The 26,381-nt window shown below is 51.6% G+C and overlaps 1 protein-coding gene across 6 annotated transcripts in view; it reads right to left on the reverse strand.

Moving 5' to 3' along the window:
• The window catches only part of LOC111161375 (chromosome unknown C19orf47 homolog), a 34,554-nt gene that overhangs the window by 3,895 nt on the left and 4,278 nt on the right, over positions 1 to 26,381 (reverse strand). For 2 of the 6 annotated variants that reach the window (XM_022524989.1, XM_022524994.1), the window contains 8 exons: positions 25,865 to 25,917; positions 22,293 to 22,380; positions 22,039 to 22,153; positions 20,542 to 20,623; positions 16,394 to 16,531; positions 14,302 to 14,451; positions 13,167 to 13,237; positions 11,268 to 11,616 (listed from right to left, as the gene is read on the reverse strand). In XM_022524989.1, coding sequence (XP_022380697.1) covers positions 11,268 to 11,616; positions 13,167 to 13,237; positions 14,302 to 14,451; positions 16,394 to 16,531; positions 20,542 to 20,623; positions 22,039 to 22,153; positions 22,293 to 22,380; positions 25,865 to 25,917 — 1,046 coding nt within the window. Of the gene's footprint in view, positions 1 to 10,091; positions 11,617 to 13,166; positions 13,238 to 14,301; positions 14,452 to 16,393; positions 16,532 to 20,541; positions 20,624 to 22,038; positions 22,154 to 22,292; positions 22,381 to 25,864; positions 25,918 to 26,381 lie in introns of those variants that run through there. The other 4 variants (XM_022524993.1, XM_022524995.1, XM_022524992.1 and 1 more) reach the window with 4 other exon arrangements.

Here is a 26,381-nt window from a genome sequence, read left to right on the forward strand (position 1 = left end):
AGAAGCAGACTCCTCGCTGAGCAGGGAGCTTGACAAAGGATGGGGCTCGGTCCCAGGACCCAGAGATCATGACCTGAGCCGAAGGCAAATGCTTAACTAACAGAGCCACCCAGGTGCCCCTCACCCTAGTAGTCTTAACCTTCTTAGTCCAAAGCACATTCAGGGGTGCCTAGCTGGCTCAGTCCGTTAAGTGTCTGCCCTCAGCTCAGATCATGATCTCTGGGCTCCTGGGAGCCTCACATTGGGTTCCCTGCTCAGCGGGGAGTCTGCTTCTTCCTCTCCCTCTCCCCCCACTGCTCATGCTCTCTCTCTCTCTCAAATAATAAATAAATAAAATATATATTTTTAAAAGCTACTGGGGTGAATTTTACTTCAGGTCTGTACTTGTCCACTCACAAAAAGTTGAACAAATAATAATAATCTCCTAACATTTATTAGTGAGTTCCCACATATCAGGCACATTGCTAGGAACTATATCCATGACCTTGTTAAACAATCCTGCAGGTAGAAGGCTCTGTAAGACTTATTTTGCAGAAATAAACACAGAAGGAGAAGCCTCTCACCAAATCCCACACTGCCAGAATGTTGTGGCGGCCAGATCCATTCCCACACGTGTCTCAGGCCAAGCCCCCACTTTTATACAAAGCACTGAACCTTACATGTGTGGGCCCAGATTTGAGAAACAGAAAATCTCATTTTCTGTTGAAGCATATAGATTTAAAACAGTGAAATACTTAAAACAGAGTTTCCTACATTATTAAGAAAAATCAAGGGGCGCCTGGGTGGCTCAGTTGTTAAGCGTCTGCCTTCTGCTCAGTGGGAAGCCTGCTTCTCCCTCTCCCTCCCCCTGCTTGTATTCCCTGTCTTGCTGTCAAACAAATAAATAAATAAAAGTCTTTTTTAAAAAAATAAAGAAAGAAAAAGAAAAATTGGGATAATATGAATACCACCTAGTTTTTTTTTAGGTCCTCACGAAGGGAATCCTTTCACAGCCACTCAGCAGAGTGGTTTATAAACTATTCCTGCTCTTGCCACAAGATGGCGCCACGTGAGCTGGCCATCCCCGCTGGTACTCAGGCTGGAGCCCACCCCGGGCAAGGGCCGGGGAGCTTTGTGCGGTTACTTAAGCGTTCACTGTGAATAAATAAACTGATGTGACACCTAAATGCAAAGCACGATCCAAAATTGGGCTGTGAGCCAGGAGTTGGGGGGGCGGGGGGAGCAGAGAATGGCCATAAGGAACAATATTGCGAGAACTGAAGAAATTGAAGTACGGACTGAATAATATACAGAAATCAGGGGTGCCTCAGCCAGTTGAGCGTCAGACTCTTATTTTGGCTCAGGTCATGATCTCAGATGTGAGAAACCCCTTGTACCATTCTTGCAACTTTTCTAGAAGTTTATAATTATACTCTTTTTGAAAACGCGCGTGCACGCGCGCGCGCGCGTACAGGGGGGTGGGTGGGGCGGGCAGAGGGAGCCAAGCAGGCTCCACCCCCAGGGCAGAGCCTGATGCAAGGCTGGATCTCACAACCCTGAGATCGCCACCTGAGTCAGCACCAGGAGTAGGAAGCCTAACTGACCGAGCCACCAGGCGCCTGAAGTTTACATTTATATTAAAATAAACAGTTACCCAGAAAGTTCTTTTTTGTAGCCCATAAGAATGTCATGAAAGAGTTAAGTGTTGGAGCTAAAGATCCTCCCTGCAAATTATCAATTTCAGGGATAAAATGAGATGACAATGCTGTACCAGGCATTGTGAAGCCCTTCCCAATCATCCTATGAAGTAGATACTACTATTACCCCCATTTTATTGTAGAAGAAACAAGCACAGAGAGGCTGAGTAACCTGCCCAAGACCACACAGCCAGAGTCATGGCATTTTAACCACAAAAAGACCATCAAGAAGGCCAAACGGTGGCCACGATGCCCTATACTGGTCATTTCGGAGGAAGCACAGCACTAAATGTGAGGGGGCAAAAAAGGAAGCTTTAGGGAAAAGCTCTGGAACAACAAATATAGGTTTACGGGCTCTGAACCCCTGCCTCAACTTGTTAGTCAAGTCTATGCCAAAGCCAATCTTGAATTATGCAAGGTTTAACCAAAATAAAACCCAGAAATCAAGAGGCTGCTGATTCTGAGGTGACTGCACCTGCTAGCCGTTAACTGGGTGGAAAAATTAGAATATTCTTCAAATAAATCTGATTATTCTCAATATTTACTTGTAACATAAATTCAAACTTATAAAACATTTCCCTTCCCCCCTGTAATTTAACTCCTAGGTATCTGCCCTACGGATATGTCCACGCATAAGCAAAATGTTGTGGACGCAAGAGGCACTGTCTGTGATAGAAAGATCTGGAAACCACTAGGTCCCCCAGTGAGAGACTGGTTCTGTACCTAAAATACATCCACACAAGGGGACACCAGGCAGCTACTTGAAAAGGAAGCTCTTTCGAAGAAGCACTTTTATTAAAAGGCATTTAACGTCACTGGCCACCGGGGAAATGAGAATCAAAGCCACAAGAAAATTATGTCATTTCACACCCACTAGGATGTCCACAATCAAAAAGACAACGCGGGGGTGAGTGTGTGGAGAAATCAGAACCCTCGTACACCGCCAGTGGAAATGGACAGTGGCAAAGCTGCTTTGGAACACAGTCCAGCAGTTCCTCAAAGGGTTAAAATAAAATCAACATACAGCCCAACAATTCAACTCCAAGGTATACACCCAAGAAAACTGAAAACGTGTCCACACAAACACCTGTACACGGGTGTTAAGAGCAATGTTAATTCATAATGGCCAAAAAATGGGAACCACCTACATGTCCATCATCTTGATAAACAAAATGTGAAAAATCTGTACACGGCAACATTATTTAACAATTTTGGAAAAACAAAGTACTATGGAAGATCTATGGTATAACACAGACAAAACTCAAAAACTGCTAAGTGAAAGGACCCAGACACCGAAGGCCACGTACTGTATGATTCCATCCATATGACGTGTCTAGAAAAGGCAAAATCTATAGAGACAGGTTCGTGGTTGCCCAGGGCTTGGAATGGGGGGGCAGACTATGGGAGGACTTGGGGAATGACGGTTCAGGGGGAGGGGGTTTCTCTCTGGGGTAATGAAAAAAATCCTAAAAGTCTAGTGATAGACGCACAACTCTGTGAATAACTAAAAGCCACTGAATTATATCTCAATAAAGTTTGTGTGTCTATGTGCTTTTTTTTTTTAAAGATTTTATTTATTGATTTGACAGAGAGAGACACAGTGAGAGAGGGAACAGCAGGGGGAGTGGGAAAGGGATAAGAAGGCTTCCTGCCGAGCAAGAAGCTTGTTGTGGGGCTCGATCCCAGGACCTTGGGACCATGACCTGAGCCAAAGGCAGCCGTTTAACCACTGAGCCACCCAGGTGCCCCAATATGCTTTTTTAAAAGAAGATCATTAAGTACTGATAAAAAATGATCTCCGGGATATATTAAGCAAAAAAAAACAAAGCACAAAACTGCCATATATGCTACCATCTGAGTGGGAAAATATAGTTATGCTTGTAAATAAATATTGCTGGAAAGACACATGTGCCCCAAGTGACACCAACTGCCTCTGGAAAGGACTGGATGACCAGAGTAGGAGAGAATTGTTTTTAATTGTTAAGAGATACCAAAAAAGCATAAGGAATAATACAATGAACACCTTCGTGTCCACTGCCCAGCTTTAAAAACCATGCTTATACTGTTTTTGTTGTTTTTTAAGATTTTATTTTTAAGTAACCTCTGCACCCAGTGTGGGGTTCAAACTCACAACCCGGCGATCAAGAGTTGTGCACCCACCCCATTCCTAGATTGTGGAATCTCTTCGTGCCCTCTCCAATCGCACCCCCACCCCCCAGCCCAGAGGAACCCTTATCCCACATTTGGAGTGTACCATCCCTGTGCATTTCAGACATATACTACATTTTAAATAGTAAAGTGATGAAATTCTTTTTTTTTAATTTTTTTTTAGGATTTTATTTATTTATTTGACAGAGAGAGATCACAAGTAGACAAAGAGGCAGGCAGAGAGAGAGAGGAGGAAGCAGGCTCCCCGCCGAGCAGAGAACCCAATGCGGGGCTCGATGCCAGGACCCCGGGACCACGACCCGAGCCGAAAGCAGAGGCCTTAACCCACGGAGCCACCCAGGCACCCCAAAGTGATGAAATTCTTAATAAATATTTAAGTGGTAAATAGCTTGTGTATTTTAAAACTACACACTTTCTTCTGCGATTTGCTTTCTGCACTGAATGTTTTTGCTTTACTCATAATGATACATGCAGCGCTAGTTCATTTTCATTGATGTCTACCATACCACATGGTACATGGTACAGCACGTCCGATATTGAAGGGTAATTTGCCCAGACAGCCACAAATCCATCTCTCATCCCCCACGCTCTTCCTCCCTGGAGACACTGACACTCCTGTCTTTGAGAGGCAGGATCTATGGTCCCTTCCCCTTGCATCTGGGCAGAAGTGAAGCAACGTGACTTCCAACAATAGCCTAGAACAGGCAAAAGGGTCTTCCTTGGCTCTCTTGAGCAGCGCGCTGTTGGAACCCAGCCACTGTGTTGCAAGGAAGCCCAGGCGGTGTGGAGAAGCCTTATGTAGGCATTCTGGCTGACAGCCCAAGGTGAGGTCTGAGCTAAGTGCCAGGGTTGGTTAACCACCAAACGACTGGGGAAGCTTTCAAGAGGACACTGGCCCCAGCCAATATCTTACTGCAACCACACGAGAGGAGAGCCCCCAAGTGACGCAGTCTAACTGAGCCCAGTTAACCCCCAAAACTGTAAGAGGAAAGAACTGTTGATTCGAGCTGGTCAGTTTTGAGATGATCTGTTGTAAGTTAGGTAATTGCAACAACTAGGCCCTGTCGCGTCCACTCTCCAGTTGAGGGACATCTGGGTGGCTTCCAAGTTAATGCTATTACGAGCAGCAATCCTACGAACACTCCTACAGACATGTCTCTGTATGCACACGTTAAGTTTCCCCAGATCGGTAATGGCTGGGCTGGGGAGTGTCACATCTTCAATTATACTCCAACCTACCAAATTATTTTCCAAAATGGTTGATACCAACTGCCCCTCCCAGAGCAGGGTACCACACTCCCATCACCCCAAGTCTTCCCCAACACTGGAGAAAACATTAAATGTTTTGCCAATCTCCTGGGCACAAAACAGTCTTGTTGTATATGTCTTTTTGGACCTTGGCATTTTTTTACGGGTTGCATGAATTGACCCCAAATAAACACAGAGATGTGCGCTAATACATTCTGGCTTTCCTATTTTGAACATGCTTTATGTAATGGGGTTCCATAGTAAGACTGCATTTTTTAAAAAGGAGGTGCTGGGGCGCCTGGGTGGCTCAGTGTGTTAAAGCCTCTGCCTTCGGCTCAGGTCATGATCCCAGGGTCCTGGGATCGAGCCCCACATCGGGCTCTCTGCTCAGCAGGGAGCCTGCTTCCTCCTCTCTGCCTACTTGTGATATCTTTCTGTCAAATAAATAAATAAAATCTTAAAAAAAAAATAAAAACAAAACAAAAAGGAGGTGTTGCCCCAGTGGCAGTGAGCACGTCTCGAGCCTAGATCTGGGTTTCGATTCTCAGTTACCATTCTAAATAAAAAGAAGCTGGGGCTCCTCGGAGAAATGGGGCACTCTAGGACTCCAGGAAGGTACAGATGCGCCTGGAGTATCCACAGTGCCAGGAGACACCGAATACTAGAAATAAAAACACAAACAAAAACCCCCACCACCCAATGATGGAAGTCAAAGGACCCAGGAGCCAACTTCAAGAGTCCCCAAATGCCAAAGCTAGAATAACTTGAACAACAAAATAAATCAAGTAGGACTGGATTCTATCACCCAAAATGTAAAACAGATGCCCACGAGTCCATACCGATGAAAAGAAAATGATTGAGTAAGTTAATAGAGAATAGAGAAACATCTCCCTTGCAGAAGAATTTCTAATTTATGTCAGTACTTTGCCCTCAAGGAGGGGGAACATAAATCCCGGGCTCCTCACGTACGGGCTGCACGGAGTGACTGACTTCCCTTCGGAGAGGTCAGTACGGAAAAGGAGAGGAACTTGACAGTGGAGACATCCGGCAAGCAGTAGGCAGTCAAGCCACGTGATGAAGGTTAGATCAACAGCGATCCATCCAGTGGACAGTATGGACCCTAGAAACCATGTGGTCAAATGCCACTTTACCTCTGAGCTCTTCCTCTGAATTACACGTAACCCTGGTCTAAGAATGAGACAGACAAATCCCAATGGAAGGACAATCGCTAATAGACCTGCCTAGTATTCTTTAAAACTCTCAAGGTCATCAAAGACGGCCACAAGCAAGAGGGGCCTAAGGAGGCATGACAGCTCCATTTGGGTCTACGCAAATGTTGGGACAACACAAATGTTACGTGGGATCCTAGAACAGAAAAAAAGATACTAAAACTGGGGAAGAAGTTAAGGAAATCTGAGTAACTATGGGCTTTAACATTCATGGTATCAATATTGGTTCATTCATTGTTAACGAATGAATCCCACTACCAAGACGCTCATAAGAGGGGCAACTGGGCGTGGGGTGTATGGGAGCTCCATCCTAAGTGTACTTCTCCATTCTTCTGTAGGTCTAAAACGGTCCTGCAAAATGAAGTCTGTTCTAAAAAAAGATTAAGTCTTAAAACACAAATGTGAAAAAGGCGAGGCTCCTGGTCCTGACATCAAACCCGGTCCCGCCACTCGCTAGCGGGGTCAGGCTTGGCCTGTTTGGTGAAGGCCGCAGAGGGCCCGGCATTCACAGGGCGGGTAAAGCTCAGTGTAGGGGAACGTTGGACCTTCACAGGCAGGTACAGGGGCAGTACTCCCCAAACTAGTCAGCTCTGATCCCCGAAGGAGGGAAAGGAGGCAAAGGAGGGATAGAGTCTGCCGCCGCCCAATGCCTGGCCCATCCGGGAGGTGCAGGCTGTGACACAGGAGGAAGGGGGCAGTGGGGCTGCCTGCCAGTTACCCAAAGTTCCCATCTTGCTTTTGCATCTCCTGGGGTGAGCTACCAGAGGAGGTGACCTCATCCCAAGACTACCACCCAAACAGAACCGTCCCCCCAGGCTGGCTCAGCTCTGGCTCGGTGACTTATCATGAGCCCCAGACCCGCTGTACCTCCAGTGCACATCTGTTCACAGGATGACAATAGGAAGTCCCTGACCTTCATGCTGCTGCCCTTTCCCTGAGGACTCAGGGAGTCTGTCAACTTCGTGGAGCACTTATTTAGTACTTCCTGGCATAAAGGTGTGGTGATTGTTAGCTCTCAGCATTCCCCCACCTGCTTCCTCCAGGGATCTCCAGCTGGAAGAGTCCCATGGCTCTGAAGGCCTTTCTGGAATGGGGCGACAAGTGTCTGAATCACTCATCTGAAGAATGCCAGTGATTTTGGGAGAGCCTGCTTCAGATCTGCCATCAGCCTAGCATCAGTATCTGCACTGAAGCGATACGGTTGGAATTCTTCATATTCACCCCTGAACGGACCCCACGTGTGACAAGGTTGTCTGTCCACTGCAGCACTGCTCGTGACAGCACGACACGTCAAGCCACCCAAATTCCCTTCCGGAAAGGGATGGTTAAGTAAATAGACGTGTGTTACTCTATCTTCCTCTGCCTATATGCCTGTAGGGGTGCGTGTGTGTGTGTGTGTGTGTACACATGTGCGTGCATGCACACACAAAGCACACACACCATAAACACATCTCTGGGATTCCTCAAGACACTGGAGATACTGGTGGCCTCTGAGAAGAGGTCTGGGGGGGCTAGGAGACTCGGGAAGGAACTTTTGTATCTTTTGCAGTTTGAACCACGTGAATGTAGTATGCTCAAAAATATTTGATACAACCAGAGGAAAAGTGACGCACTGCTGTGGGTCACAGACATGGCGGTTGGTATGGGGGTGTCGCCGAATCAAATTGGCAGGGCCTCTGTGGCCCTGGAGCAACTGGGAGGCTCGGGAGGTATCTGGACTGGTCCAGCCAGCAGATGGTGGCAGGACACGGTGTGATTCTCAAGGCTGGGGCACCCCAAAGCTGCAAATGCTTCCTGCGGCAAGCTGATGTGGTGGGGGGAGCACAAGCACGTAAATAACTCTAGAAAACCCCAAACCACTCTCCTAGGACCCCACCCTCATCTTTCCGAAAGGTCTCGAGACAGCAGAGGGCAGGGGTTGAGGGACAAGGCTCCCGGCGGGGTGACACCTTGGGCAGGGCGCTTCCCTCTGGGCATCCATAAAGAGCAACAGTGACACATGAGTTGGCTCACGCCAGTGAGCGTTTCAGGGTTAGGTGAGCTATTCCTGTTTCTATATCACCCCACAGCAAGGAGTTACCCAGCGCTCTCAAGTTCCATAACCGGAAGTCGTCCTATCAACCCCGGCAGTTGCTAAAATGATCCACGAAGTGGAACCAGAAGAAACGACAGGGGAAAGAAACAAAAGCCAGAGTTAAAGAGCAGCAAGCCCAGCGTGGAGGCCTGCGAGCCCCGACTTGTGGCCCTGCCACGCCAAAGGGCCTCTGGAATCGTCCCTGTGTCCGCTGCCCTCCCCACGGCGAACCTTAAGCAGCGCCCCGTGGGCCTCACCTGGGCCCTAGCACCAGTCCTCACCCCGACGCCCAGCCCTTCTCACCCTGGGCCCCGTGCTCGGCAACCCCCGCACACAGCAGCCCCCTGACGTGACAGGACTGAAAAGCCACAAATAAGCAGACAATCGGCCCAGGAAGTTGGGGGACGGATGGTGGTGACAGTTTTACAGCAATGGGAATGTGCTTCATGCCACTGGACGGGGCGCTTACAGATGGTTACGACAGTCAATCTTATGTATATTTTACCACAATTAAAAAAAAAAAACAAAAACAAAAAACAGGTGACGTCTCATCTCATCGTCACCAGCTCTTAGGTCTCCCAAGCCACAGCCCACTCCTTGCTGATCCCATCAGTTCTGTTCTTTCAATGAGAAAAGGGCCCTCCGTCCCCTCCTGGGCACTCTCCTGTTTCTATGCTGCTCTCCACTGGTATCACCAGGCCCTTGGCTTTGAACAGAGTCCCCTGAGTGCTCCCCAAAGCTACTGGTCTCCAGCTCAGGTGCCCCCCACCGAGTCCCAGCAGCCCAGCGCCCTCCTGTCTCCCCAGCTCCTCCCTCCCCAACCCCTTAGTCTCCACAAACAGCACCTCTAGCTAGATGCTCTGGACCCCCCTCTAGGTGATCCCTGCTCCCCACCCCTGCGCCCCAACTTCTCATCCATCCACACTGCCCACAGCTCCTCTGAAGCCCACCCTCCTTCCCCCTCCCCACGCTTCACCCCATGCCACCTTCCTTTCTTGCCCTGGCTCCTGCATGGCTGCCCTCCTACTCCCACCCCTGCCCTCCCCACAATTTAGCCCCTCATGGGGGCCAAAGCCATCTTCATAAAAGGCAAGTCAGACATCACTTACTAGCTTTAAACCTTCCCAAACTTCTCAGGGCCTACGGAAGACGTCCAAATTCCTCACCGCAGGTCATGAAGCCCCAGGTCATCTGGTCCCTGCCCACTTGTCTCAACAACAGGTGCTCTGTGGCAGGCCCTTCGCTCCCTGGCCAGCATTCCCATCACCCCTGGCCTTCGTGTTCCTTGCTCCTCTGACCTCAGAGCCTTTGCCCCAGCTGTGTCCCCTGTTGGACCCTCTTCCTCCTACACCTCACACAGCGGCTTCTGATGGTTCCCTGCTCAGCCCTTACCTTCTTCCCCCAACATCAGCAGTCCTCCTGGCCACTTCTGCTCCTCCATCCCATTCTCTGGACAGGATGACCCCTCTCCCGCCACCTCCCTGACTGGAGAGCTCAGCCACGCAGGCAGAGGCTTGTCTGCTTTCCTCCAGGCAGGTCTGGCACAGGGCAGGGGCTGTGCAGCAGTGAACACGTGTATGACCCAAATGACATGAACCCACTGCCTCACACGGGAGCCTGCAGTTTGGAAAGCCACCAACAGGCAGAGTGGCAGAAACAGGTGAACTACACGGAGCGGGAGGACAGAGTGACGGAACTAGAGTCAGGTGAAGGGAAGAGGACGTCCAAATGAACGATGACCACGACCATGACTCCCCTCAGCTGGGGGCCTGCCCCACAGACATGGCCCACGTGGAGCCCTGACCTCCAGGGAGCCTGGCCTCCAGAGAGAGAACCCAACCCTTCAATGCCACCCACACCTACGTTGTGCTTTATGTGAAAAACAACCCTGTGACTCACCCTGAAGGAGGGGAGGGAAACAGTTTGAAAGTCACAAAAATATATTAAAACAGCCGTTTTCTTCTTTTTCTCCCGGCGCTGGCCTCCCTTCCCGGTGCCCTTGTCCACCACCCGCCATGGGCTGTCAGAGAAAAAGATGCCCAGGACAGGAAAGCCGAGGCAGCCCGCCGCAGCCCAGGGTCAGGGGCGGTCCCACCAGCCTGGGCGTGAGGGCCGCTAACAGTCTCTATAGGCTCGACGCCACCGCCGACGAGGGGGCCGCTGGGAGGCCGGAGGCGCAGGAGGGTCAGGCAGGACGCAGCGCACAGTCGGGCCTTGCCACAGGGACAGAAAACAGAAGAGAAATGAACAGTGTGAAGAGAGGGAGAGATGGAGAAGTTAAAGGAGCGGGCAGAGGGGGCAGAGGGGAAGTCGGGACATGGGCAAGGTGGGGGGACTCTGGGGGATGGGAAGTCTGGGGAGCTGGGGTGGACGCAGCAGATGCTGCGGGGGGGGGCAGGAGGGGGGAACGGAGGCGGGAAAAGAGCGCTTGGCTCTGGGAGCAGTAGAAAAGTGGGTCCTGCCAAAGGCCACAGTCAGAGAGGAGAGAGCAAAGGACATGAGAAAGGAAAGTCCTAGAGCAGCAAGGCCTGGCCACAGCGACCATCTCGGTCTCAGAATACTGGGGTGAATTCCCAGAAAGCTTGGGCCGGCTCGAATGCCGGAGGGAGACAAGCAGTGTCATCCGGGAGCCAGCAGAGGGAGCCAGCAGAGGGCCGGGCGCAGCCTCACCGGAGCCTCCACCGGAGCCAGGAGCGTGGAGAGGGACCTGCGCCCCGCCCAGAGGCTAGAAGGTCCTGCGGCCCAGTCTTTTGAACACGCTCACTGTGCCTGCATGGTCCATCTGGGCGCCCAGGCCCTCACTGGAGCTGCTCCCCCGGGGCCCCACCAGAGTCCTCTTAATGGTGACCTTGACCTCGGCCAAGGACTTACTCTTGGTGCTTGTGACCTGGCTGTCCTGGGCCTCGGGCACAAGGGCAGCCTTGCCCAGTCTCTGGATGATGCTGACTTTGGACAGGGACTCCGGCTTCCTCTCAAGCCCAGGGCGTGTGGAAAGGGCCAAGCGCCGCAGTGTTGGCGTGGCAGCTGTCGTGGCCGAGCTTGTGGCCTTGGCTTTGACAGTCAGTGCTGGCTGGGGACTGGGCTTCACCGGGCCCTGGCCCAGCTTCTTCAGGACCCCAGCATACTGCAGGACAGAGCTGCTGCTGTCATTGTCGCTGTCCCAAGCCAGATCCTCGTCCGTCTCCGGGGTGGCCCCGAGGCGGCTGAAGACTCCTGTGGGCTGCAGGGGTCAGAGACGGGACAAGTGAGTCATTTAGTCATTCAACATGCATATGCACAGAGCTGCCTCACTGTTCCTGGCCTCGCTGGGAGAAACACCCATGGTGACATGGTGACACCCTAGCCAGTAGTGAGAGCCATGACGGGACATCCAGGGAGCTGGCAGAACCCAAAGGAGTCTCCTGACCTTGGCTGAAGTTCAGGAGAAATTCCCTGGATGAGGGACACCTGAGATGAGATCTGAAAGTTCCAGGACGTAGGTCTAACAAACATGGGAAGACAAAGGGCAGGCCACGCACAGAGAGAAGACCATTGCCAAGGTCGACAGGGGAACACGACAAAAGACAAATTTGGTCATCCACTCAACAAGTATCTCCCGAGTCCTGACTTTCTCTGGCCCTGCGCTCAGGGGGCTCACAGTCTAGTGGGGGAGACAGACCTGGCCGTGGAAATCACACAAACAACTCCCTAATTACGACAGCGATGCGCTGTCTGGAAGAGATGGGAGTGCTGGCAAGGAGACCGGGAAGCCTTGCCTCCTCCAGGAGTTCAGGGACACCTTGTCCGAGGTGCTGATGTGTAAGCCGGGCCCTCACGGATGAGTGGGAATGAGTGGGCCAAGAAAAGAGCAAGGGCCAAGCCCCCAAGGCAGGAATAAGAATCCTAAGTATGGAGCGCTCACTCTGTGCTAAGTAAGCTCTTCACATGGCTGCATCTTCTAGCCACGAGAGCCCGACTGTTACTATCATGCTCGCGATTAAGATTCTAGGAGGTGATAAAGGTCAGGTAAGCCCTGGTGAGCAAGGGATGGAGAGGCAGGAAACGCAGCCGGGAGACCAGGTGCAGTTCACGGAAGGGGACACCTAGAGCATGCCTAACCACGCATCAGACGCCCCAGCCCCGTGCAGTGCAGCTCAGCTCATCCTCACAATGAGGTGGGTATGAGACAGATAAGGAAACCGAGGTACAAGAAGCTTAAGTGACATGGCCAAGGCCATGCAGCCAGGGAGTGGCAGAGCTGGATTCACACCGGGCAGGGTTCAGGCTGTGGGCTCCTAACCACACACCATCCCAGGGGCCTGCAGGCCAAGGCAAGGAGGGTGGCATTCATCCTGACCGCGCTGAGAAGCATCTGATGCGGGGGCAGGAGGCCTGTCGTGGACGTGGGCACACACTGCTGCTGTGGGGGAAGGGCAGGAAATGGGGGGAGGTGGCAGATCAGGGACGACAGACAGAGCCTTCACTGAAGCCGGCCTGGAACAGGGGCACCGGGGCATCCCTGAGACAGGGCCTGAGATGGGAGTCCCTCCAGGGGAAAGATGCCAAGGCCAGTCTGGGACACGGAAGTGGGAGCGGCCCAAGGGCAGCAGGCATGAGTTGGCCAGACCCCAGGCACTGGAAATGAGGAGAGAAGTCGAGGTGCAAAGAAGGGAACTGAGGCTGTCCGGGTGGGTGAGACGGTGCAGGGAGGATGAGGGGTTAGATGTGGGATTGACACCCGCAAGGAAGACAATTAGAGAACCTTAGGTGGTTTCCCCATTCCCAACTCACTTTATTCCCCGTCGTCGTGTCTGCCTTGGTCTCGGCACCGAGGCGGTCAAACACGGATGTCCTCTGGAGACCTGAGAGGGAAGTGAGCCCTCAGCCAGCACCTGCTGAGCCGCGCACGGAGCCCAGGCCTGGCCAAGCGTCACGCATGGTGCAGACAAGGGAGGGCAGACACGGCCAGTCCAGGCCCGGGCAGCTCTGGTCCAGGCGGGCACAGGCTCTTTGTCTACGCCCTGGCTAACAGTGACCCACACGTCTCTGGCTAGTGCGAAATCCACTGAAATTGACTCTTGGGCTCCTTGAGGCTGTACAAGTTCGAAACGTGTGTATGTGTGGGAAGGGTTCTTAATCCTTACTTGTTCCCTTCACTCTTTTGGGGGTCATGGGCCTCTGAGAGCCTACTGACTGGTGATAAGCCCTATCCCTACATCCCAACCCAAATGACCACTGAAAGAATGTTTATTAAATCACGATATACAAATATTTTGCAACTACTAAATGATCATTAAAAAGAGTTAAAGCCTGAGTGGGTCAGTCAGTTAAGCATCTGCCTTCAGCTCAGGTCATGATCCCAGGGTCGTGGGATTAACCCCGCCATCAGGCTCCCTGCTTCTCCCTCTCTCCGCACCCCCAACCCCTACTCATGCTCTCTCTGTCTCTCCCCGCAACAACAAAAAATTCCTTAAAAAAAAAAAAAAAAAGTTCTACAACAATACCTACAAAATGATGCTATTTGTGGTTTAAAACAAACTACCTATATGGGTCTATGTACAAACACACGCGGGCAAGCTCACACTGGTCTGGGTAGGGTAACGATGGCCTGGGCTATGGAACTGAGGGGACAGAGTCCGGCGGTACTGTATGTTCTTCTGCACCATATGAGTGTTTTTCCATGAAGACACAAACACTATTCTAAAAGGAACCCTGTGGGGAAGACCCCCTCTGTACCCCAGCTATGGAAGGAACCTCAACCAGGCTCCTCTGGCTCATGACGGTTCCTACGCTTCGGGCACCTGCCCTCTGGATCTCACTAGAGCCTGCCTCTCGGCCAGTGCCCGCAGGGCCTGACCAACCCCGCACCACGCAATGAAGGGAAATGCAGTCTCGACGCCAAAGGGCACCCCTGCCAGGTCGATACCTTTCGCTGCCTGCTGCTGCTCCAGGATCTTGCGGGTCCGGGGGGTGGTGCCTTTGGGCATGTTGATAATGTACTTCCCCTCCATCTCAGCAGTGACCCGGCGCCGCTTGGTGGGAACAGCCAGGCTCTCCTCCTCCCGCCGGGCCAGGGCTGATGGGGAGAAGGGGGATGGTGAGCATCTGCTGGGATAGAATGTGCTCCTGGGTTAGGGGCTGGACACCCTGCGAAGGGCACAAATGTGTCCCTCATCTCCATGTGTTCAAATGACTGCAATCCCTTATCTTCCCAACCACTGCAGACTTTGAACCACCAAGAGATTCAGGAGTCTAGGCACAACAGGGTTGCCAGTGGCGCTCAGAATCCCTACATGGTGGCTGGCCTCTCAGGGCTCCCTGTGGCTCTGTCCCTGCCCCCAATAGGCTGACCTCCCAGCCTAGCTGGGAAGGGGGAAACTGCTGGCTGATGGAATGGTTCAAGAGCTCCATCTAGGTAGAGCTTTCATGGGTGTAATCATTTTTTTTTTTACATTAATCAAACTGGGGGCGCCTGGGTGGCTCAGTCATTAAACGTCTGCCTTCGGCTCAGATCATGATCTCAGGGTCCTGGGATCAAGCCCCACATCTGGCTCTCTGCTTGGCAGGAAGCCTGCTTCTCTCTCTCCCACTCCCCTGCTTGTGTTCCCTCTCTCGCTGTATCTCTCTCTGTCAAATAAATAAAATCTTTAAAATTAATCAATTAATCAATTAACTAAACTGTACACTTACAATTTGTGCACCGTACGTAAGTAAATTATAACTCAGTTAGATTTAAAAAAACAAATGAATCCCCTCAACACATTTGAGCTGGTGACTCCCAGGCTCACCATCTTTTCAATACTTTAGAAATTAATCTTGGGGGTGCCTGGGTGGCTCAGTGAGTTAAAGCTTCTGCCTTCAGCTCAGGTCATGATCCCGGGGTCCTAGGATCAAGCCCCACATAGGGCTCTCTGCTCAGCAGGGAGCCTGCTTCCCCCTCTCTCTCTCTGCTGCCTCTCTGCCTACTTGTGATCTCTGTCAAATAAATAAATAAGTAAACAAATATTTAAAAAAAAAAAAAGAAATTAATCTTAACTTTCTTGCTCATGACACACAAATCAAAAAGGCCAAAGACGGGGAGGAAGTGCAGGGGGCACAGGGTGTGATGGCGCCAGGCCTAAGAATAACCAAGCTCCTTCTCTGGGCCTCGGTTTCCACTTGTGCCAAGATCTTTGCTGTGGGGGTGGGTCCAACAAAGGCAGAGCAGTGGGGCACACAGGAGGAGGGCTTGGAAGCCCAAAGGCTGGTGTCCTATTCCCAGCTTTCAAGCTGAGACCTGAAAGAGGAACAGAGGCCAAGCACAGAAAGTCTTTGGTGGAAGAGTGTGCTGGGAGAAGGGAACATCAGGGCAAGGGCCCACGACGGGAAGGAGCCTGGAAGGGACCCGAGGGAGGGAGCCAGGGGAAGACATGCCAGAGAAGGAGTCACATTATACAGAGCCTATAAGGCCATGCAGGTAGATGACTTTATTACTGGGACAGTGGAAAGCTCTGGAGAGTTCTAGCCCAGGGTGAGAGGATCAGGTCAAAGGTCTGGAAGGAGGATCCTCCTGGTTGCTGAGAGGAAACGGTGCCTTCTGGACCTCTGACCCCTGCACCGAGCACAGGGCCTGGCACCAGTGTGGGCCTCGGTGAGCATCTGTGAAAACAGACTGAGGCCCCTGTAATCCACAGCGCTGTACTGAACACTTGAGCCTTTATGAAGATGGTAATGTCAACGTTAAGTGTTCTTTCCACAATACAAAATAAACAAAAAATCAAAAACGACAGAACTGACCACTGAGAACCGCAGCACACCGCACCGGTAGGTACACGGTCTCAAGAGCTTCCCACTGTCCCCATTCTACAGACTGGGAAAGCAAGGCCCACAGAGGCGCAGGGGCTTGACAAAGCCTGAACTCTCTGGACACGCTGTGGTCTTCAAAGCACCTTGTGACCTTGGGCACGTGACCTCCGAAGACCATCCGCCAACCCACCCTCACCCCCAGCTCCTCCCACCATCTGCCCACGTCCCCTCACCGGCAGCCTTGGCACTCTTTGCTGCCATCTTGTTGGACACAGTGACCGAGATCTTGGAGGTGCTGGTGTCCGGCCGCCTGGGGGGAGTGCCAGGTGGGGAGTCGCGGTTCAGGCTGTTGGCGATCATTCGAGAGGCAGCTACAGGGCGGAAAGGAGAGAGTCCAGTCATGCCGAGGGCCCGGGGATGGAGGCCAGAATGGTGAAGGCAAACCTTGGGACTGAATGGGGAAGGGGCAGCTGGAGTCATGCTGGGGCTGCACAGCCACGACGGGGGTTGGCCAGTCTAACCAGGAGCGGGCCCACCCCTCACTGCGTGAGGGCCTTTCCTAAGGCCCTAGACCAGACTGGTTCCTGTCACACTCTCCCAAGCTCCTCTCCCGGCTCCACTTCAGCTAAGCTGGTCTGGGGATATTACTCACCCAGCAAGCGTGCACCTGTTCCTAGCACATGCTGTTCCCTCGACTGGGCATGCGGTTCCCCGAGGACCAACCAGCTCGCTCTGGCTCTTCACTCAGGTCTCCTCTCCGAGGGCACCTCCCCAGAGAAAGCTTCCTGGACCACTCCACCAGCCCGACCCTGCGCTAGGCTTGCTTTTGCCTCATAACCCTAAGTACTGCTTGACACTAAATGACACGGATGTCTCCTGGGGGGCTCTCCCTTGAGTATGCAGGCCCCACCAGGAGACAAGGCCTGTTTATTTCCGTATCCCCAGGGGCTGTGACAGTTCCTGGTGCATCACAGGTCCTCAATAAACATCTACTAGAAAAAATGAACCCTCTCATGGAAAATTCCAACAGGATCTACTACAAGCCCATTTTATAGGTGAGGAAGCGGGGACTCCAGACTCCGGGAGGGGTTCCTCCACCAGGCCCCTGGGCCATGGTGAGTCCAGCTACAGCTGGGCAGCGGGAAGACATGCGGTGACCTCCCTCTGGGGATGAGGTCTCTGGAGGCCCCGGTCTTCTGCAGAGTAGGGGAGAGCTACAGCATGCAGACAGGAGGGCTGGCCCCAGCACGGGAAGGACGAGGGTCTTATCTCCAGCGCAGTGTTCCTGGTTTTAGGGCCCGGATCTCAAAAGCTCTTGGGGAAGAGCTTCATGCTGCCCGGCTCACCCCATAGGCCCGGTGCTCCCCACTCCCACCTCCACCAGCTTTCAGGTTTTGGTATTCTAGCCTACCCACCCCCAAAGCCTTCCCTTTTTCTGCTGTGTGCTGCCTCTCAAAACCTAATGAAGTCCCCCACCTTGACTTTCGATGCATTACACAATTATATGTTGCTTGCTTGGTTTTGAAATTATAACTACAGCATACAAGAAAAAAAATATCAAACCCACACAGACCACTTAACAGAAAGTCAACTCCCACATACCCACCACCCAGGTCAAGAACCGGAGCCTGCCCCAAGTGCTGTGACGAGCCCTGGGTGTTATGTGAAACCGGCAAGTTATTGAACCCTACATCTGAAACTAATGATGTACCGTAAGTTGGCTAATTAAATTTAAATTAAAAAAAAAAGAAGAAGAAAAAGAACTGGATCTTTCTGAAGTCTGGGGATTGGCCCTTCCTGATCAGGCCTCCTCCTTCCCCCTACCGGGGAAAAACAGTCAGTTTCCAGCCCTGCTCACTCCCCTGATAATGATGGGTATATACGCTTCCACAATTTTTCCAAGACTTTTCTTCAGGCAGCTCTGAAGCCAGATAGGGTGGCTTTCTGGTGAGCTGGGCAGAACCTCCCAGGATGACTGGGATGGTCTGCGATAGAAAGTAAACAGAATTATTGGGGCGCCTGGGTGGCTCAGTGGGTTAGGCCGCTGCCTTCGGCTCAGGTCATGATCTCAGAGTCCTGGGATCGAGCCCCGCATCGGGCTCTCTGCTCAGCAGGAAGCCTGTTTCCTCCTCTCTCTCTCTGCCTGCCTCTCTGCCTACTTGTGATCTCTCTGTCGAATGGACAAATAAAATCTTTAAAAAAAAAAAAATTTAAAAAAAAAAAAAAAAGAAAGTAAACAGTAGAGAGGCTCTGCCTCGTGCAATGTACCCAGAGGGAAACGTCTTGCTTGAAAGGGATAAGGGATATGATGTTTCCTCATGACAGGTAAGCGCCATTTGGGTGTAAGAAAAACAACTCTGTCTTTGCCCTAATGACTCTAAGCCGTAGTTTGATGTCAGACACGCACCGATACAGACACATATATTCAAAAGCATATATTCTAAAGTGTATACAAGTGAGTGTACCAAGAATGCTGTTCTGGGACATTCTTCCACACTCCCTTTCCCTCTCTGTCTGCTTCTCCTACTCCTCCCGACTGCCTATTTTCTCCACTAGTATTTTTGTTGGTTTTAATTTTTTTTAAAGATTTTATTTATTTATTTGACAGAAAGAGATCACAAGTAGGCAGAGAGGCAGGTAGAGAGAGAGAGAGAGGTTAGCAGGCTCCCCGCTGAGCAGAGAGCCTGATGTGGGGCTCGATCTCAGGACCCTGAGATCACGACCTGAGCCAAAGGCAGAGGCTTAACCCACTGAGACACCAACAGGTGCCTCTGTTAGTTTTAATTTTTTAAATTTGTTTTAAACGAAGGCATTCAGAAGGCTATAAAAAAAATACATACTGTCTGACTTCAGTTATGTACACTTAACAGACTAGCAAAAAAGACTAACAAAAACAGACCATCTCTGCTGTGAGGCATCAGGGTAATGGGTGCCCTGGAGAGGGGGGAGTGACGCTGGTCAGGTTTTTGTTTCTGGATTTGAATGCTGCTGGTTACACGGCTGCTGCGTCTGTGCAAAGTGATTCAGCTGTACCTTCATGATCATACGTAAGTTCAGGCAGACTGTCGCAGCAAAGAACCCCAATTTGTTCAGCCTTCCTCTGTCCGTGCCCTTGGCTGGCACTGCCCACACCGATACCGGGCTTAGCCACGTGACGAGCTTTGGCCAATGGGACAACAGCAAGTGTTACACAAGCAGAACCTTAAGAGGTGCTCTGCACACTGGGGCCCGCCCTCTCCTGCTGCTCTAGGGCACCCTGCGATTGGCCCCATGTGGACGAGCCCGGGCACGCCTGCAAGAATACGAGGGACGTGTGGCCCGGTCACCTCTGTGGGCCCAGATGACATCAAGCCAACCACCAGAAATGTGAGTGAGGCCATGCTAGATCACCCAGCCTCCACCAACCTGCTAGGTGACCACTGAGATCCACTGAGCTGGCCCAGAGCAGAAGAGACTGGCCAGGACATAAAATCATGAGAAATAAAAGTCTGTGCCTGAAACCAGTTTGGGGCTCGTTAAGCAGCAAAGGCTAATATGCATATTAAATTTTTAAAGTTTATTCTTCTTTAAAAAGGTATCACACTGCTGAAAAAAAACCCAAATGTGTAAATACTGTCCGTTCTCACCATTCAGGGATTCCCTATTTGCAAATTTGCCTCTTCGCTAAGATTGATTTGTAACTCCAAAACCAAAACTGTGTTAGTGTTTTTGCTGTTTAAAATGGCCCCCAAGGGAGCCTGGGTGGCTCAGTGGGTTAAAGCCTCTGCCTTCAGCTCAGGTCATGATTCCAGGGTTCTGGGATTGAGCCCCACATCGGGCTCTCTGCTCAGCGGGCAGTCTGCTTCTCCTTCTCTTTCTCTCTGCCTGCCTCTCTGCCTACCTGTGATCTCTGTCTGTCGAATAAATAAAATCTTTAAAAAAATAAATTAAAATGGCCCCCAAATAGAGTGGCGAAGTGCTTTCTAGTATTCCCAAGTGATGTTCCTTATGGAGAAAATATTTGTGTTAGATTAGCTTTGTCCAGGCACGCATTACAGAGGTGCTGGCCACGAGCTCGATGTGAACGCATCAGCAACATATGACAAATGAAACGTCTTTACAGAAACATACATAAAGTAAGGTCTGTGTTGATTGGTTGACAAAAGTGTTGTAAGCAGAGGCTTGCAGGAGCCTAACCTTGTATTTCTTCTGGGAGCAACGACCCGGCACTCGCTCATTCAGTGTTCGCAGTGACTTTACAGAACAGAACTGCCACCAGTGAAAATCGGCGGCCGAGAGAACCTCTGCTGGCCTTGTTTCACCCCTGCAGACTCCGGGTGTGTCCCCTTTAGAGCTAAAGTGTAGGGATAAAGGGAAGGAACTCTAGGTAGGTGGGACTCACCGCTAGAGGCACCTCGGCGGATCTCACCAGGGAGGGGGCTGGGGCTGCAGGGCACGGACTCAGTGGCAGCTTTGCACATGTCCTGTTGGGGGGGGGGGGGAGAAGAGCCAAACAGGTGTCTGGGTTACCACAGGGACGAGGGCACAAGGTAGGAGAAAAGAAACCTGAGCAACACTGGGAGGATGAGAGCCCAAGCTGTTAGAGAAGAGATTTCAGTACATTTCACTCCTCACCACGAGAAGGCAGAGGACAGACCCAAACTGAGAGATGCTCTGCGAAACACCTGACCGGGACTCTTCACAACTGTCAAGGTCATCAGTCACCTGGGAAGACTGTGGAACGGTCACAGATTCACGGAGACTAAAGGAGAGGTTCGGAGACACAAAAGCAAGGTGGTATCGCGGAGCAGAAAGAGGATATGGGGAGGCGCCTGAGTGGCTCAGTGGGTTAAAGCCTCTGCCTTTAGCTCGGGTCATGACCTCGGGGTCCTGGGATCGAGCCCCGCATAGGGCTCTCTGCTCATCAGGGAGCCTGCTTCCTCCTTTCTCCCTGCCTGCCTTTCTGCCTACTTGTGATCTCTCTCTGTCAAATAAATAAAATCTTTTTTTTTTTTTGTTTTAAAGATTTTATTTATTTATTTGACAGAGAGAAATCACAAGTAGGCAGAGAGGCAGGCAGAGAGAGAGGAGGAAGCAGGCTCCCCACTGAGCAGAAAGCCCGATGTGGGGCTTGAACCCAGGACCTGGGATCATGACCTGAGCCGAAGGCAGCGGCTTAACCCACTGAGCCACCCAGGCGCCCCATAAATAAAATCTTTTAAAAAATCATAATAAAATAAAATGTATAAAGAATGGAGACAGGGAATGGCAGGCTATGGTAAGGCCTGGTGAGTGTCTGCTAAAGATTCAATGAGCTCTTCATTCCAGGTCTGGTGCTCAGTGCCCCACACGCTATCTGGTAGGTGGCCACTGCTCCCCTACGCAGCAGTGCAGTGTGAAAAGCCTGTTTCAGAGAGACTGTGGGGGGAGGAGTGATCTTCACTTGTCTAAGGTCACTGTAAGTGGAGGGGCCAAGAATGGAATAACCATGTTGTTGGCCCGGTGACCGCCTGAGTCCCCCAGGGGGAGCTCCTGTCCTGGGGATAGAGAAGAGCCCTGCTAAAGCTGATTATCATGAGGAAGATGAGAACTAGTAATGGTAAGAGAGCCTCTACCAAGGCCCCACTATTTACACTGGGGGCTTTTTATACTGGGCTTTCTTTAACTTAATGCTTACAACCACCCTGTGAGATAGGTCTACCTATCTGCATTCTACCAGTGGAAAAAGAAAGGCTCAGAGAGGTTAGGCAACATGCCCAATGTCACACAGCAAATGGTACAACCAGCCTTGGAACTCGGGTCTGCCAGCTTTTGCTTCCAAGCCTCCTGCTGGCTCTGGTACAGGCCCCCCACACCGCACCGTAAACCCAGAGATCAGGGGGCTGGGCAGCACACCCACCTGGCGGTGCACCACCTTGGCGTGCTTGAGGATGGCAATGATGTCGCCCACCACAGTCACACCCAGCTCATTCATGATCTCTTTGTTGAGATCCAGCAGCATGCTCTTCTGGATCCTGTGGGGGAGAGTCAGCAGTGAGGCCACAAGCAGGCCAGGACAGATGGGCTAGCCAGCTCCCGTCTCACCCCCTCCGCCTCCTCCCTTCCTCTCCCCTCCTCTCGCCAAGTTGCGCTCTGTCCCCTAGGCCCCCTTACCTATTATCCACAAACATCACCGCGTAATTGACAGCAGGCCCCGGAGGAATGCCGGCTTCCTTAAAGAACTGGATCCACTCGGAAGTGGCTGGGGGATGGACAGGGCTCGTTATTCCCATTATTCCCTCCAGAGAAGAGCAGCTGCAAAACCACAAGAGCAGCAGCTCCCACAGATTAAATGCTCACTGCATGCCAGGCCCCCGCCAAGGGTTTCCCTCGGACAGTGGAACTCAGCCTGCCCACAACCCTGCGAGCAGCTCGCAGCATTAGGCCTCCCTCCCTCTGCCAAGGAGGAGACTGAGGCCATGAAGCCCACGTGCTTCTGTCTGACCCTTCTGGTCACAGCTCTGCCCTGAGCCGCGAGGCCCCATGATCATCTTCACACACAGCCAATGCCCAAGTTCAGGAAGCTGGGGCTCTAGGTTCTCCGGCCTGGTCCCCATCGTTAGGCCCAGCTGCTGAGGGTGACAGGATCCACAGGTGAAGGGAAAGAAGGGACACAGAGCGGGCCTACAAGCGTCAGCAAGCCCACTCCTCACCACAGAAGCAGCAAGCATAGGCTTTGGCGCCTGGGTTCAAATTCTGACTCTGCCAGCTCCTGGCTAAGGGCCTACGGGAAGTTAACGCTTGGGGTCTCCGTTTCCTTGTCCGGAAATTTTAGGATGACACTCAGGAAGGATTTACCGAGGACTTGGCAGGTCCCGTTCTAGGCAGGTGGATTCCACTGCACAAGACAACGCCCCCGCCCTCACCGAGCTCACATTCTAGTGATAAGGCGTACATCCTTGGATCACTGCGCAGAGTCCCCATAAAGGACATGAAGTGGCACCTGGCCCAGGGGACAACCTCAACTCGTCGCCGCTGCTGCTATTTATTTTACTCTGCCACCACTACCGAGCCCAAGGCCCAGAGCAAGGACACACCCACCCACCGAGCTTTATTGTTTCTAAACTTCTCTGTTTTAGCCTCTTGGGTGTGACCTTCAAATTCACCCTGGTCTGGCCAATGGCTGTTAGATAAGATCAGTGATTCTGAGAACTTCCTTTTCACATTTTAACATCTCTGAAACTAAGAGCCACCTCACAATCAAGGGTTTCACTGGCGAAACTTTTCTTTCTCATTGTATATAGCATGAAACCCCAACAATCAAAATATGAAATTTGCTAGTGCTATGCCCATTTTGCTTATAAGACCACTGAGGCACAGAGTGGGGAAAGAGACTCTGGTTTCTTCTGAAGGTGACTTCAGGGCTCGGGCGCAGGCCTGGGACCACCCTTCTGCCTACCTAGCCACAGGCCCGTCTCCCCAGCACTGTAGCCGGTGAAGATCATGCCCTAAGCACTTCTGCCACAGGCCCAGGGGACAGGGGGCTTTTTTCTGCCTCATACAGGCACTATCCACCTGCCCAGGCATGGGGCCCTGGGTTCCATCAGCCATAAGCAGGCAACTTCATCTGTTAAAAAAAAAACCACATAATGATTCCACTTATATGAAATGTCCAGAATAGGTAAACATCTATAGAGATCTAGAGAGACAGAAAGCAATCAGTGGTTGCTCGGGGGGGATGGGGGGGACAGGCAAAAGAGAGTGACGATTAGTTAATGGGTATGGGTGCTTTGCGGGAAGTGATGAAAAGGTTTTGAAACTGATTGTGCTAATGGCTGTAGAACTCCGAACGCAGTATAAAACCACTGTATTGTACACTTTATTGTATAAAATGTGAACTGCATCTCAATCACGCTGTTACTAAGGAGGGAAAAGGGGCCACATCACTTGCGGGGGGCTAGCTGCCTGAAGCAAAGTCAAGGAACTGAGAACATCCCCACATCGGGCCCTTGTCGTCATTTCATGTCCTACTAAAGAGGAAAATACGCTGCCAAGTGGGGCGCCCGGGTGGCTCAGTGGGCTCAGCCTCTGCCTTCGGGTCGGGTCATGGTCTCAGGGTCCTGGGATCGAGCCCCGCATCGGGCTCTCTGCTCTGCGGGGAGCCTGCTTCCCCCTCTCTCTCTGCCTGCCTCTCTGCCTACTTGTGATTTCTCTCTCTCTGTCAAATAAATAAAATCTTGAGAAAAAAAAAAAATACGCTGCCAAGTAAATGGTCAGGAGCGCCCCCATTCCAGAAAGAGTCAGAGGGGACACAAAATGTGTCTTGGACTCAGGACACAGCAGGAGACACACACTGGAATATTCACAGCAGCTCGTCTGTTAACAGCCCCAACCCAGAAGCAACGTGGGATCCACAGACAGAAGCAGGGGCAGGAAATACTACACAGCGGCTCAAAGGAAAGACATGGAGAGGATTCCTGGCCCTCGCATGGAGCAAGAGAACACAGGACATTTAGTTCACCTAAGCTCACAACCAAACCCTCAGGCATAGGAATATTTTCTGCCTACTTGTATACAAGTACAAAAGGCAAGGAGAGGGGTGCCTGGGTGGCTCAGTCGTTAAGCGTCTGCCTTCGGTTCAGGTCATGATCTCAGGGTCCTGGGATCTGGCCTCGCATCAGGCTCCCTGCTCAGCGGGAAGCCTGCTTCTCCCTCTCCCATTCCCCTTGCTTGTGTTCCCTCTCTCGCTGTGTCTTCTATCAAATAAATAAATAAAATCTTTAAAAAAAAAAAAAGGGCAAGGAAAAATGATCCCAAAATCATGGTTCATTCCCCCTGGAGGAGGTAGAGGGTCGTGACCGGGGTGGGCCCTCAGGGAGGCTGGCAATACTTTATTTCTTGACCTAAATGGTTGCGGGGGGGGGGGGGGGGGGTTGCTTTTTTTTTTTTTTTTAAACCTTTGTATTGAACTATAACTTACATACACACAAAGCACACGTAAGTCGGTAACGTTCAAAAACCAACACATGCACGGAACCAGCCCCCAGATCAAGAAATAAAACATTTCCAACATCCCACAGGCACCCCCCCACCACCACCACATTCCCTATGTAGTGACATCACTCTGTTTTTTGAGGGCCACTGCCACTTTCCCACAGCATGGACTCGTCCTGCCTGTCCCTGTGCTTCATAGAAATGGAATCATAAAGATGCAGTCTGACGTTTACCTTCTCTCATCGCTCCCATGACCACATAAAGATGTCTTATGTACTTCTCTATATGTACAAATCTCAAAAGTGGTACAAGCTACCCACTAACCTCAGAGCTTTGGCAACCCCAGAGTGCATAGCTGAAAGAGAAGATAGTGATGAGGCTTACGAGAATCCTAATGGCTGACATTTGTCAGAAGTGTGCCCAAAGTCTGACATGCACTAACCTCCTTAATCCTTACAACATCCCAGGACGTAAGGCCTGTGAGTATCTCCATTTTACACGTGAGAAAACTGAGGCTCTGCTGGGTTTCACATCACAAGTTCTTTAAGGCTAGACTGTGCCGTTGGGAGGCCAAGATACAAGAGTGGCTAGGCCCTGGGCAGGCCGCAGCCCCACCTCCACAGTGCTAGGAGAACAGCTGTTCCTGCCAGTGACCTGGCTCTCCCTCCCCCACCTCGGCTCCCCTCCCCAAGGTCATACCTCAGAAAGGGCAGTGGGGAGGGGGACCCCCGGAGAGAAGGCCACAGACTCACCCATAGTCACTGAGACCATTGTCTCCCCGGGCCCTGGTGCCGCTCCCAAGAGCCTGGAAGAGAGAACAGCGGGAGAAGGCCCATGAGTCGCCACAGGCTGTGAGTGTGTTTCCCTCGTTGCCTGCCTGCCTGCCTGCCTGCCTGCCTGCCTGCCTGCGGGCCAGAGGAGAGTGCCTGGGGGCTCACAGCCCAGGAATAGCCTGAACAGCTGGCAGGAAGTCAGCCTGGGACAGTGCTGCCACCACAGCTCCCGCTGCTGCCTGGGACGAGACCCAGTGACAGCAAATGTCCACAGCTCCATCCCCGCACACCTCAGAAGTTTCTGGCTGGGATAAGAGAGTGAGAGAGGAAAAAAAAGACATCTTCCCCTACGACACACCATGCAGATCCTCACTCAATACTTTAACCATAAATACCCATTAGTCATCCATTCATAAATTATTTACTGACAACCTACAAGGTGCGAGGCACTATTCTAGGAGCTAAAGATACTGCCGTGAACAAAAATACAGGGGCG

This window comes from Enhydra lutris, unplaced genomic scaffold, assembly GCF_002288905.1.
Source record: "Enhydra lutris kenyoni isolate GAN:26980312 unplaced genomic scaffold, ASM228890v2 scaffoldscaffold85, whole genome shotgun sequence".
In the NCBI taxonomy this organism is placed as follows: Eukaryota; Metazoa; Chordata; class Mammalia; order Carnivora; family Mustelidae; genus Enhydra; species Enhydra lutris.